General features: G+C 39.6%; 1 protein-coding gene across 2 annotated transcripts in view; it reads left to right on the forward strand.

The window, feature by feature from the left end:
* The window catches only part of LOC126213339 (large subunit GTPase 1 homolog), a 171,014-nt gene extending 160,496 nt beyond the window's left edge, over positions 1-10,518 (forward strand). For both annotated transcript variants that reach the window (XM_049941036.1, XM_049941037.1), the window contains exon 11: positions 10,287-10,518. In XM_049941036.1, the coding sequence (XP_049796993.1) occupies positions 10,287-10,389 (103 nt within the window). In that variant the 3' untranslated portion in view covers positions 10,390-10,518. The remainder of the gene's footprint in view (positions 1-10,286) is intronic.
* The last annotated feature ends 4,000 nt before the right edge of the window (positions 10,519-14,518 follow it).

Below are 14,518 nucleotides of genomic sequence, written 5' to 3' on the forward strand. Positions count from 1 at the left end.
CACCTATATTAGCCCATTTCTGCCAAATTTATTTTTTATTAATGTATTTTCTCTATTTTTGGAAAAAATGTGTCCTGGCAACCCAATGTATGGAAATATGAAGAAATTTTGTTCACTTGTTGCCTAAATGCCGGCCGCGGTGGTCGTGCAGTTCTAGGCGCTGCAGTCCGGAGCCGCGCTGCTGCTACGGTCGCAGGTTCGAATCATGCCTCGGGCATGGATGTGTGTGATGTCCTTAGGTTAGTTAGGTTTAATTAGTTCTAAGTTCTAGGGGACTGATGACCACAGCAGTTGAGTCCCATAGTGCTCAGAGCCATTTGAACCATTTTTGTTGCCTAAATGTGAAATGTTTGGCCATCCTCATTTGAGGACGCTGTGCGTTTTGCAGTTGTTTTGTCAGTACACTGCCTGCTAGGAAAAAGACAAGGAATAAAGAAATTGCCAATAATAATCTCAAAATAACATTTCAGAATTATTATTTATTGTACAATAAGTAGCATTTACTAAAGTTTTAACCTAAAAATTCTCCAAAACTGAAATTTTGTTAAGGCCTCATATATTTGGGAAAGCATATCGTTCTGAGTGCAACATTACATTTCTCACAGTATGTTCTCGGCTTTGCTTTTCAGTTATCATATTGCCATTGTCTTTGCTTTTCATGCTTCTGGATAAAGGGCAGCTTTGGTAATACTGTATATCTGGTACATTACTCCTTGAAGGTGAGATGAGTTTTGTCAAGTCTTCCCTTAGCTGACCTTATTTCAAGACCTTTCTTCAGTTTTGTTCTCTCAGCCTGTCTTCTGAATTCATTCACTGAAAGAGTAATTCCTACACTGCATCTCTTGAAAGCCAAGTATGTACTCACAACAGTCACATTTACGATCCTTGTAAAAAGCCACCAGTACCACTTTTTACTGTGCACTGCAGTGGTATGTTTCTTTATTAGCCTGCCTTGAAGATTGATGCCTCATATGAAATTTTTGTATACATTCAATGCACATGATTGTGGAACACTGACCTTCTCTTTTTCGGATGAATTCAGACATTGGACTTTTGGAAGCACAGTGTTGAAATTAGTTGGCAGTGTATCACACTTGTTGTCATTCCAATTTGTGAAAATTTCTTTCTCTCTGTCAAATCTGAACTCAAAATATCCCCCCTTTCTCTCTCTCTCTCTCTCTCTCTCTCTCTCTCCAGAACATCGTCTGATGACAGAGGGCACTCCCTTGTTCTGCTTTCTCTTATAATTCCACTTGAACGGAATCTCAGTTCCTTCATTGGATGGGCAGGTGATGACTAATAAATTAATTGTTAAAAATACTTTGTAACTGTTCAGCTCATCAATATCTACTTTGGAACCCTGGTGTAGATTTGCATTGTCGTCACTCTTTCCTTCCTGCAATACAGTAAGCAATTGTAAGAGTAGTCATCAGTACCACATAAGGCCTAAAGTTTATACCCGAAGTGTATGGGCTTCAGTCTGATAAACTGCTATACTGGATGGTGCACATAGTATCTCTCAATCATTTCATCAACTGCCAGGTTTTCCTGAAAGACTCCCCAATTTTGATAATTTTTTACCAGAGCCTCTGCTGATGGTGTAATATTGAATTTAATACTTTTGAAAGATTTGTCACTCTTGTTTTCATTGGCCTTTCTTTATCATTGAAATTTAATGATTCCAGTTCAAGACACCTGTTATGGCTCATCACATCTTTCACTATTTGAACACTGATAACACCATCCTCAGACCAATAATCTCTTTCACTGGACAACTTACAGTAGACAGTAGAGATCAATTTCATCAGGTAAAACTGAAAAATGTATTCTATTTTTAAACCCCCTGCTGTATTTTTTAGTTTCCTCTACAATTATGATTACAACTTCTGCTGAAAAGAGTTCTGCACGGGAGTGAGACCATACAGCTTTTCTTTCAGTTCATTTGACAGACAAGAAACTTACTTCTCTAAGTTAGGAAATGAATATTTCGGAACCTGATCACACCACTTAATTTCCTCTCCACTGGCTCTGTAAGAAGAAACATGATGAATGTCTTGTTGTCTCTCTCTTGTAAAATTTCAGTAGTACCCACAGTATTGCTCACACACGTATTTCCTAACAAGTCATCTTCAGTATTTTCCTTATTGGTCTGCTCACATAGATCTGGAGGTAGAGCTACTATGTCTGCTTCGATTTCTTCATAAGTATTCTGTTGTCCCTTCAACAGTTTTAAAAACATGCTGAGCCATGGCAAAGAAATCTGGAAAGACTGAAAAATGTAACATTTACCATGAAAACACCTAGCGTCCTCAGATGAGGACAGAAAGTTTTCATGTACTGAGACACAAAATGTAATGAACTACTTTTGCACTGATAAGTACCAAACATTATCTCAACAACAGCCAGAAAATGGGAGTGATTCATACCTTAGATGCAGCCACAAAAATAAAAATAGAAATAATCTGCAGGCTCTCAAAAAACACTCCACTTATGTTAACAATCTTCAAATGAATAACTGCAGCAGAGATATAACAATTGTACCTTATTGTTGACTCAAAGCTTATTTTACATCAACAAAAGCCCAATGTTGTTTTGGAGTAGCATACATTGTAATAATGATGGAAAAATGGACTGTCCTCAGTCGAGGGCAATGGGCGATAATGGGTAAAGGTTTTCTGTTTCTGTGGTTATATGGTTTTCAGACAGATAAATGACTTCAGTTTCTTTCCTACTACTGAGACCTTCCAAACAAATTAACCCTCGAGTGGGCGCACCTATGTATGAAGTGCACTGACAACAAATAACATTTTCTTGTTGCGTTCCATTGTTTTACAATTTCGAACCTATACGTAACCCGCCATTCATTGGTTCAGCTGCTGCAGTGATAAGTTATGTTGTCATATGCAATGATAAGTTGTGATATGTCCAAGTGAGTAGTAGTAATATAAAATAAACAGCGAGTTAGGTGAGAAAAAATTTGGCAGCACAATTTCACAGTGAGGTAGCTGTCTATGAGACAAATAGTAATTAAATAGGTATTTGGCTGAATCTGGTGGAATTTGGCTGTGTAATGCTCTAAGTGGGTCATTGCTATGGGGTAACACTTGTACATTGCGACAGTGAGATCCTGTGGAAGTTTATGGTAGAATTGTTTAATTAAACAGCAGTTTAGTTGGTATGAGTTTATTTTTTGTTGTTTATTTAAACTGTAATTTTGCTTGGTAACATAAAGATAGCTATTCTTTACATGTGTACAAAGTATATCTACATCTACAGCTGCATACATAATCTCAAAGGCACCATATGATGTGTGGCAGAGGGGAACCTGTGCCACTACTAGTCATTTCCCCTCATGTTCCACTTGCAAATAGAGGGAAGGAGAAACGACTATCTATATGCCTCCATACGAGCGCTAATTTCCCATATCTTCGTGGTCCTTGCGCAAAAAATATGTTGATGACAGAAGGATTGTGCTGCAGTCATCTTCCACTGCCAGTTCTCAAAATTTTGTCAGTAGTTTTCTTCAGAAAGAATGTCACCTTCCCTCCAGGAATTCCCATTTGAGTCCCCAAAGCATCTCTCGGATTGCTTCGATGTCTTTCTTTAATCTGACCTGGTGCAGATCCCAAACGCTCGATCAGTATTCGAGAATAGGTTGCACTAGTGTCCAGTATGAGGTCTCCTTTACAGATGTCCACAGCTCGCAGTCTTGTGGCTTGCGTTGCTGCCTCTGGATCTCGGGGTCCCTGGTTTGATTTCTGGCTGGGTCGAGGATTTTCTTTGCTCAGGGACTGGGTGTTTGTGTTGTCCACAGCATTTCATCATCTTCGTGAAAGTGGCGAGTTTGGACTGTATAAAGGTTGGGAATTTGTAAGGGTGCTGATAATCGTGCAGTTGAGCACCTCTCACACCAGTTGTCGTCATCATCATCATCATCATCGTCGTCATCCTTTACAGGTGAACCACACATTGCTAAAATCCCTCCAATAAAACTAAGTCAACCATTTGCCTTCCCTACAACAATCCTCGTATGCTGGTTCCATTTCGTATCACTTTGTGGTGTTACAGATATTTAAACGATGTGACTGTATCGAGCAGAGCACTACTAATGCTGTATCTGAACATTACAGTTTAGTTTCTCCTACTCATCTGCATAACTTACATTTTTCTACATTTAGAGCTAAGCGCAGTCATCACATCAACTGGAAATTTTGTCTACGTCATCTCGTATCTCCGTACAGTCACTCAACTTTGACACCTTATCGTACACTGTGGCATCACCAGCAAACAACTGCAGATTGCTGCCCACCCTGTCTGCCAAATGTATATAGGGAACAACAGTGGTCCTATCGCACTTCCCTGGGGCACACCTGACGATAATCTTATCTCTGAGGAACAGTCGCTTACGAGGACAACATACTAGGTTCTATTACTTAAGAAGTCTTTGAGCCACTCGTGTACCTGAAACCTATTCCTTATCCTCGTACTTGCATTAATGGTATATAGTGAGGCACCGTGATAAGTGCTTTTTGGAAATCTAGAAGCATGGAATCTGTCTGTTGCCCTTCGTCCATAGTTCACAGTATATCATGTGGGAAAAGGGTAAGCCGTGAGCAATACTTTCTAACACTGTGCTAATTTGTGGACATATGCTTTTCAGTCTTTAGGAAATATATTATATTCAAACTCAGAATGTGTTCAAGAATTCTGCAGCAAATCGACATTAAAAATGTTGGTCTGTAACTTTGCAGGTCTCTTCTCTTACATTTCTTATTTATAGGAGTCACCTGCACTTTTTTCCATTTGCTTGGGCTTTGCACTGGGTGAGAGATTGGCAATAAGTACAAGCAAGTAAGGGGCAATGCTGCCGAGTATTCTTTGTAAAACTGAATTAGGATTCCATCCAGACCTGGTGACATATTTGCTTTCAAATCTTTCAGTTGTTTCTCTGCATCAAGGATGTTTATTATTATGTCACCCATACAGGAGTCTGTTTGATGGTGAAATGATGGTACGTTTGTACTACTGATTTTACAGTCAAGAATTTTCACGGGTTCTTGTATTTTTCGTGCATAGATCTTTTCACAGACCCAAAAATCTCTACCGATCTTTGCCCATCGTCACTTGCGCATCCTCTTCTTTTCAGCCAAGAGTGCAACAGGCTTTGCTTCCTCATCATTTTCTGAATTTCATTGTTAAACCACACTTTTCTTTCCTTAATCTGCTTTCCAAGCATATACCTCTCCAGATCACGATACACAATCTCCGTAAACTTTGCACTTAATTCCATCATACTTTAACTATATTATCGAAATTGTACACCACGCTCCTGCTCGTTTTGAAAATCGGCGTGCCTACTTGAGGGTTAACAACTCATTTAGTTTATTTTCTACTGCAACTAATATTCTGGCGGAGAAAGTTGATCTTATCTTTCCCTCAATTTTTGTGATATGAACTGGGAATATCTTGTCAGTTTAATACCATGTAATTCTATCTGCCGGATTCTGTTAAAAATCCAATAATAACAGTGTCAGTTCCATTTTTAGATTTTTATTCGTTGGTAACCGGTTTCGGCCCTTTCCTGAGACCATCTTCAGGCATTTCCCCACTACAATACTGTAATAACACATATAGGGGGATGACAATAAGGCTAAACAACATCAAGAATATAAGCTACAATAAATAAAAAGCACGATGTTATACCCATTGTGGCTGCTGGTGGCAGCATACAGAGTGAGATCCGTAAAAGTAAGGATGTCACTGCCGATTGAGGGAGCTGTAAATGAGATTTCATACTGTAAGCTTCGATCGTTGCCTACACCGTTACATCATTGATGCCCAATCGTGCACGAGCTACGCTACCTCGATTGGTTTTGTCTAATTTATAAGAAAAATAGATACAGAAATAAATGCAAATTCACAAACATAAAATTTTTATTTATATAATCCTATTGTAATTAATGTAAGTAAAAGGAACAGAATGACAGGCATGCTGTAATCGTTATTGTGCGCAGGCTGCCCCATGAGGGCATTTGTATGTACTCGCTGCAGCAAATACAAATGCCCGCAGGGGGCAACCTGCACACAATAGTGATTACAGCATGCCTGTCATTCTGTTCCTTTTACTTCTGGTAATTATAATAGGATGAGACACACACAAATTTTATGTATGTAATTTTGTATTTGATTCTGTATCTATTTTCCTTATAAGTTCAACTAATCCAATCAATGTAGCATAGCTCATGCATGATTGGGCATCAATGATGTAATGGTGTAGGTGATGAATGATGCTTGCAGTATAAGCTGCCATATTCAGCAGTGACATCCTTACTTTGTGGATCTCGCTCCATCTGCTGTGATCCATTGACAATGTCTATATAATTTTAATAAATGTTTATAGATTGATACATACCATAAAGACGGCAATCTGTCTTTTCCTGCATTGTTGATATTCCAACCTGGAATTTCCATTGTCTGATGTATGTTTACGGTAGTTATTGCAGCTCGGAATGATACTGCTTGCCGATTGTATTTAGGATTTTGTGTGGGATTTCTTTTCTTATGAGAAATGCACTCCCCCTCCCCAACTGTATCAACTCAAATTACATTAATGTTAGAAAACAGAAATGGTTACTTGTGAGTGACGAAGTTTCAGATGTAGTGCACATCTGATAGGAAAGTGTAAAATTAAGAAGATTGTTTTTGTTCTTTGTAGCCGGCCAGTGTGGCCGAGCGGTTCTAGGCCCTGCAGTCTGGAACCGCGCGGCCGCTACGGTTGCGGGTTTGAATTCTGCCTCGGGCATGGATGTGTGTGATGTCCTTAGGTTAGTTAGGTTTAAGTAGTTCTAAGTTCTAGGGGACTGATGACCTCAGAAGTTGAGTCCCATAGTGCTCAGAGCCATTTTTGTTGTTTGTAACTGAGCAAGGATTCCAGTGCACTGTATTTTTAATAAATCAAACATTTGTGAAAATCTGTACTCGGTAGCGAGTATTCTGTGTATTCTTTTATATTATAATTTGAAGGAGATGCTGCATTTGTACTGTCAATTACCGGTCTCCCTACAATGACTATTATGTGGGAAAATCCAGTCTACTGTTGAGTTTAGACACCCATAGAAATGGGGATGAAGAGGGTGATATGAAAAAATAATCTAAGCTATTACTTTTGTTATTAGTGTTATTTGTATTATAATTGTGTTTGTGGGGCATGTTCCAATCCCTGTCTTTCCGTACAATTTTTACTCTCTACAGGTCCCTCTAGTACTGCAGGAGCTATCCCCTGGTGTCTTGTAACGTGTACTACCATCCACCCCTCTGATTCTTCTGAAAACCACCTCATTTCTTATCCTGTAAATCCAGGTAATTTTCAACATCCTCCCAGAGCACCACATCTGAAATGCTTCGACTGTCCTCTCTTCCGGTATTCCCGCTGTCTCTGACTTACTTTCATATAATGCTGTGCTCCAGATGTACATTCTTAGGAATTTTTCCCTCAGATTAAGGCCGGTGTTTGACACTAGGAGATCTCTTCTGGTAAGAAATGTGTTTTCTGCCGGTACTTGTCTCCTTGTTGTTCTCGATTGCTTTGCCCGTCACGAATTATTTTGCTTGCAAGGTAGCTGATTTCGTGCACTTTGTCCCCAATTTTCAAGTTAACTCCATTGGTAACGTCATTTTTATAACAATGTATTTTACATATTGTAACATGGTTTCTGCTACCCCTTATTAATTTCACCTTTCTTTGGTCTATTCTCAGTCCCTAGTGTTCATTCATTAGATTTTTTGTTACATGCAACATATCGTGCTGTTCTTCTTCACATTCACTGGAGGTAGCCGTGTCATCAGTGAATTTTTTTGGTGATATTCTTCACCATGAATTTTAAACCCACTCCTGAAATGTGTCTTGATTTCTGTTACTAACTTTACTGTCGATTATTCACAGTTCATGGGCTTTCTAACGGTTCTCTTTTAAATATTCTATATTGTTTTTATGCTTTTTGGTACTACGTAAGATAAGAGGTTAGCATTAATTATTTTCTTTGCGTAGGTGAGACCGTTAGAAGCAGAGTATCTTATAGGAGACCAAAATAGATGTTTGTTGTCAATTTAAATGAGTGCCAGGCTCCTACAAGATTATCATAACTGGTTTTCATCTGAATACAGTCAAGGTGAAAGTTCACAGGTCTACGACAAATGGTATCTCTTAATGTATTTGAACTCTCCCAAAATTAGCTCATGGAACTTTTGAGATTTAAATTAAATAATTTTTTAAAATGATTTTATCACTTCTGCACTTCTGGAAAGCTGTAAGAAAAGTTAATATTAAGTCTGCCGCTTAATGGTGGCCAATTGTTGCAAGTCAGCGATCACTGCTTTCATCTTCTTGGTAGCTGAAAAATACTAATTATTCTCTCTTTTCAATTAAAACATTGCAATTAGTGGCTGGCATGTTCTTGAAATAATACAATGAACTCACTTTTACACATATATTTCGATCAATAACATCATACACACCTTTTTTATTGCCTAGTCGAAAGAACAAAAGGAACATCGGCTAGGGTTCAATGCTACACACAATATCTATCTAACAATAGTAACATGAGAATCAGAAACAGCAGAAGAGCGAGTAATAACTTATCTTTTCCATCTTCTATAGTTATACAAAGATATAAATGTTTTATTTCACCCTATTCTCTACTGCGATATTGTTTATCGTCTTTATTGTCTTTCCCTACCGTAGTATCGATGTTATATTTTTTGTAAATAATTTTATATTTTTTGTAAATAATTTTATATTTTTTTCACAATTGACTTTCAGCCTGGTCTGTTTGGTCGTATTCAATATTTTTATACACACTTCACACGCATTATTCTTAAACATCAAAAAAGGGACACTTCAGCTTCTCGGCTGCTCGGTTAGAGCCCCAGGGTGGGGTCACAGTAAGAAGGGTTGACATGTAAAGCTTGACACGTAAACACTTAGAGCAGTTCTTGCCAAAGTTGGTAGAAATATCAGTGTTCAATGTACAGTTTCTTTCAGTGATTGTCGGTGTAAGTTATACCTTGACTCCATCTGCATCCTTCTGGGTTGGATATAAGAAACATGGTGAATAAACATACAAATTAATTAATTACTTATGTATGTGGAGAAGCAGTTGTTGTTGTTGTTGTTGTTGTTATTGTTGTGGTCTTCAGTCCTGAGACTGGTTTGATGCAGCTCTCCATGCTACTCTATCCTGTGCAAGCTGCTTCATCTCCCAGTAACTACTGCAACCTACATCCTTCTGAATCTGCTTAGTGTATTCATCTCTTGGTCTCCCTCTACGGTTTTCACCTCCACGCTGCCCTCCAGTACTAAATTGGTGATCCCTTGATGCCTCAGAACGTGTCCTACCAACCGATCCCTTCTTCTAGTCATGTTGTGCCACAAATTTCTCTTCTCCCCAATCCTATTCAATACCTCCTCATTAGTTATGTGATCTACCCATCTAATCTTCAGCATTCTTCTGTAGCACCACATTTCAAAAGCTTCTATTCTCTTCTTGTCCAAACTATTTATCGTCCATGTTTCACTTCCATACATGGCTACACTCCATACAAATACTTTCAGAAACGACTTCCTGACAATTAAATCTATACTCGATGTTAACAAATTTCTCTTCTTCAGAAACGCTTTCCTTGCCATTGCCAGTCTACATTTTATATCTTCTATACTTCGACCATCATCAGTTATTTTGCTCCCCAAATAGCAAAACTCCTTTACTACTTTAAGCGTCTCATTTCCTAATCTAATTCCTTCAGCATCACCCGACTTAATTCAACTACATTCCATTATCCTGGTTTTGCTTTTGTTGATGTTCATCTTATATCCTCCTTTCAAAACACCGTCCATTCCGTTCAACTGCTCTTCCAAGTCCTTTGCTGTCTCTGATATAATTACAATGTCATCGGCAAACCTCAAAGTTTTTATTTCTTCTCCACGGATTTTAATACGTACTCCAAATTTTTCTTTTGTTTCCTTTACTGCTTGCTCAATATACAGATTGAATAACATCGGGGAGAGGCTACAAACCTGTCTCACTCCCTTCCCAACCACTGCTTGAGTATTTACTCAAATTGTTCATTTGTTTGTCATAGGATTACTTCAATTGCATCTGTACTTGGTAGTAATAAGTCTAGTTGTATACGGGTTAATGGGGATGCCCAAACGGAACATTGCTGAAGATAAATCATGTCAGTTAATGAGGTTTGTGTATTGTTGTGCAGTGTCGTTTGTGTGTTTCCAGTGAGGGCAGCAGTGGAGCTCCTGCAAAGCCCTGGAAGAACCACAAGGAGAAGAGGAACAGGCGCGAGAAGCTGAGGCGGCTGTACGCACACCTGGACCAGTGACGACTCTGCTGCCGCCGTCTCGTCTGGCTTCCTGCCCCATCTGAGTCCGAGGGCAACTTTCATTTGTAAACAGAATACACTATTTTTGATGTGAGATTTTTGGAAGAATAAATGCAATAACATTGTTCAGCAAGTGTGTTACTCAATTAAGGCATTCCTTAACACATGACACAAAGGAATTCCTCAACCTTTGCGTGAGGCTGGGAGCTGAACTCGAATCATTTTTTTTTTTATGGGCTGTGTTTTCGTTGGCTGAGCTATCTCACAAGGGAACCTCCCCATCGCATCCCTCTCAGATTTAGTTATAAGTTGGCACAGTGGATAGGCCTTGAAAAACTGAACACGGATCAATCGAGAAAACAGGAAGAAGTTGTGTGGAACTATGAAAAAAATAAGAAAAATATACAAACTGAGTAGTCCGTGCGTAAGATAGGCAACGTGAAGGATAATGTGAGCTGTCAGAAGTGCCGTGGTCCCGTGCTTAGGGTAAGCAGCTGCGGAACGAGAGGTCTTTGGTTCAAGCCTTCCCTCAAGTGAAAAGTTTAATTTTTTATTTTCAGACAATTATTATCTATCCGTCCATCAGTCCGATGCGAGGTAACTGCACTGTAGTATGGCGGAGCTATACCTAAACAAACATCGAAACACACGACGTCAGTCAACTGCAGCGCACAAACTGTTATGTTTTCATTACTTTTTTAGGAGTGATTATCACATCCACAAGAAAACCTAAATCGGGCAAGGTAGAAGAATCTTTTTACCCATACGCCAAATGTACAAGTTAGGTGGGTCGACAACATATTCCTGTCATGTGACACACATGCCGTCACCAGTCTTGTATAGAATATATCAGACGTGTTTTCCTGTGCAGGAATCGGTTGACCTATGACCTTGCGATCAAATGTTTTCGGTTCCCATTGGAGAGGCACGTCCTTCCGTCTACTAATCGCACGGTTTTGCGGTGCGGTCGCAAAACAGGGACACTAAACTTATTACAGTGAACAGAGACGTCAATGAACGAACGGACAGATCATAACTTTGCAAAAATTAAGAAAGTAAATTTTTCACTCGAGAGAAGACTTGAACCGAGGAACTCTCGTTCCGCAGCTGCTCACGCTAACCACATGACCACGGCGCTCCTGAGCTCACATTATCCTTGATGTTGCCTATCTTGTGCATCGACTACTCAGTTTGTATATTCTGCTTATTTTTTTCATAGTTCCAAACAGCTTCTTCCTGTTTTCTCGATTGATGTATGTTCAGTTTTTCGAGATCTATCCACTGTGCCAACCTATAACTAAATCTGAGGGGGGTTGCGATGGGGAGGTTCCCTTGTCAGTGTGGAACTGCCAGCTCCCGCCTTTGTTTCCCCACCCACAGAGGCCATCCTGTGTGGTCTGGGGAACAAGAACATCTGTGGTTAAGCCAGCCTCCACCATATCTTAAGTGGTATTTTCGAGAAATGGTATCGTAATCTGCTGTTGTAAAGACCGACGGGTGATTTATTTACGTTGCGCACTACAATCTTAACCTCATACTGAGTGCCTTCACAGACACGCTATATCAGGGCTGGCCAGAGCGTGCCAAACTTCACGCGTGCAGCGTTTGTGGACCGTAGGTGGGCTGAGGCCCGGCCTATCACTCGACTTTGCCCGGTCCTTTTCACAAGTACCGAGAACTGTGCAACATTTTATTTAACATTGCAGTGTGGCATTTTGCAGTCAGCACAATTCTCTGAGTTTGACAGAATCGTGGTCTCGGTGCTGATTACCTTTCACTATTTGTTCGTGGTATGGAGGACGTTGACAGGTCCAGTTCTCGTTTGTAGAAAAAGAGACAGTCTAGCAATCTGTCTTCACAATCCTTTAAAATGAGTGGGGATGAGAATTCTCAATTCGTGTGAGTAACAGGTAGTACTTATTTGCTACGAAATGAGATTACAGTACCACCCAGAAAGAATTTAGACTTTCACATGACAGTGAAAGATCAAAAAAATTAAGATTGACAGACTGGATTCATTGTTCTGTGCTAAATTTGCAGGCATGGAGCACTTGAGGAAATTTATGATGTGAATAGTAAAATTTCTGTAGTCACACCCTTTATTCCAGTTTCAATTGCAACAGTTTTCAGTGGAAATGAACAAATGGTATTGAGACTACATATATATTAGTGCAAAGTTTATCAATTAAGTCAAGTGGCATGCCTGGAACAATTTTTCGATATAAACCTCACTACGATTGAATTTGTGAGGGGAAAAAGAGGTACAGGAACGAATATTAGAACATCCGGAATGGATTTCAGAGTTCACACTTTTAATGGATTTGACTGCCCACTACATACAGTAAAACGCTGCAGGATAACTTCTTTCTGATTTGATGGAGATGCATTTAAAAAGAAAATCTGACAAAGACAATCCGAGCTGGCCGGAGTGGCCGTGCGGTACTAGGCGCTACAGTCTGGAGCTGCGAGACCGCTACGGTCGCGGGTTCGAATCCTGCCTCAGGTATGGATGTGTGTGATGTCCTTAGGTTAGTTAGGTTTAAGTAGTTCTAAGTTCTAGGGGACTGATGACCTCAAAAGTTGAGTCCCATAGTGCTCAGAGCCATTTGAACCAAAGACAATCCAATTCCCTATACTCACTGGCGTTAAAGAAAGCACAAGGTTTGAAGAACTCATTGTGGCCTTGCAACAATTATGACGACATTTAATGTAGGTTTTCAGCACACTGTCAATCTCACACCTATTTTTGAGACCGTTTGCTGTTCCAGTAGAAAACACCCCTGTGCATGTGCAGAGGTAACTGATTAACCTGCATGGTAATTCCAGTTTTAATTACAAATATTTTTACATTAAAACTATCCATGATGTCTGTGTAGCTTTCCTTGGGTAGATTTTCTAAATCTCCATAATGAGGTTCCAAAAGTACATAAGTAAGTACTAAATAAGTACATTGGCATATTTGTATACTACATGGCAACTTGTGTGTGAAATTGTCTGCATCTGTTCGTATGCTGACAATTTGTACCAGATAAAAATTATAATGTCTCTTCAGCATGCTAAAAATAAGTAATTGCAACCTTATTTTGCTTGTGATCTGTGTTGTTGAGAAATGTAAAGTATAAAACCAAGTCATATGCGGTATGGTTCTACTGCCATTTAAATGCGGTGCATTCACTCTTTTCCACTCTTCCCCCTCATCACACTCATACAGTGCAGTGTGGTGGTGGGGGTAATGTGAAGCCAGGCTGAGCGCTTCAGCACTTGGTCCCAGGAATGACCTGTGACCCGAAATATTGGCTGCCCCTGCGCTATATGATCTATAGAACCCAGTTCGTTATGCTGGATGGCAAACGTCCCACAGAAACTAAAGTAACATTGTGTGCACTCCGAGGTCGTATAATAGTACCCGTAACACACTGAAGTGTCAAAGATACTGGTATAGGCATGCATATTCAAATGCAGAGATGTTTAAACAGCCAGAATATGGCTGTCATCATATACCATGAGAAACTGGTCTGTTTAGGTTATGTTTAGTTGCCTGTGCAGTACAATTATTTGTGTAATACTCATATCTTCCTCAATACATTCCTCTTTAAGATGTATAGTTTTCCTTTCCATCTCGTATTTTGCCATTAATACTTCAAGTGGCTTATTTGTACTGGTGTTAGTTGATAAAACCAAATAAATATTGACCACTTATGCTTGCAAGACTGTTTCCCACACAATCCACAGAGCCAGTTAACAATAAACAAGCATGTCAATAACACATATTTAAAAAATAACTTTAATACATTACTTGCCCGCATCTCGTGGTCGTGCGGTAGTGTTCTCGCTTCCCACGCCCGGGTTCCCGGGTTCGATTCCCGGCGGGGTCAGGAATTTTCTCTGCCTCGTGATGGCTGGGTGTTGTGTGCTGTCCTTAGGTTAGTTAGGTTTAAGTAGTTCTAAGTTCTAGGGGACTGATGACCATAGATGTTAAGTCCCATAGTGCTCAGAGCCATTTAATACATTACTTGAGGTATACTTCACAAAAAAAAGGATAGCATTTTGCCATGGTTGCTGTGCCTGACAATATGTCAATTTCCTTATTAAACATTACAAATGCCTGACAACATACAAATAAATTCCA

Source organism: Schistocerca nitens, chromosome 11 (assembly GCF_023898315.1).
Source record: "Schistocerca nitens isolate TAMUIC-IGC-003100 chromosome 11, iqSchNite1.1, whole genome shotgun sequence".
Classification (NCBI taxonomy): Eukaryota; Metazoa; Arthropoda; class Insecta; order Orthoptera; family Acrididae; genus Schistocerca; species Schistocerca nitens.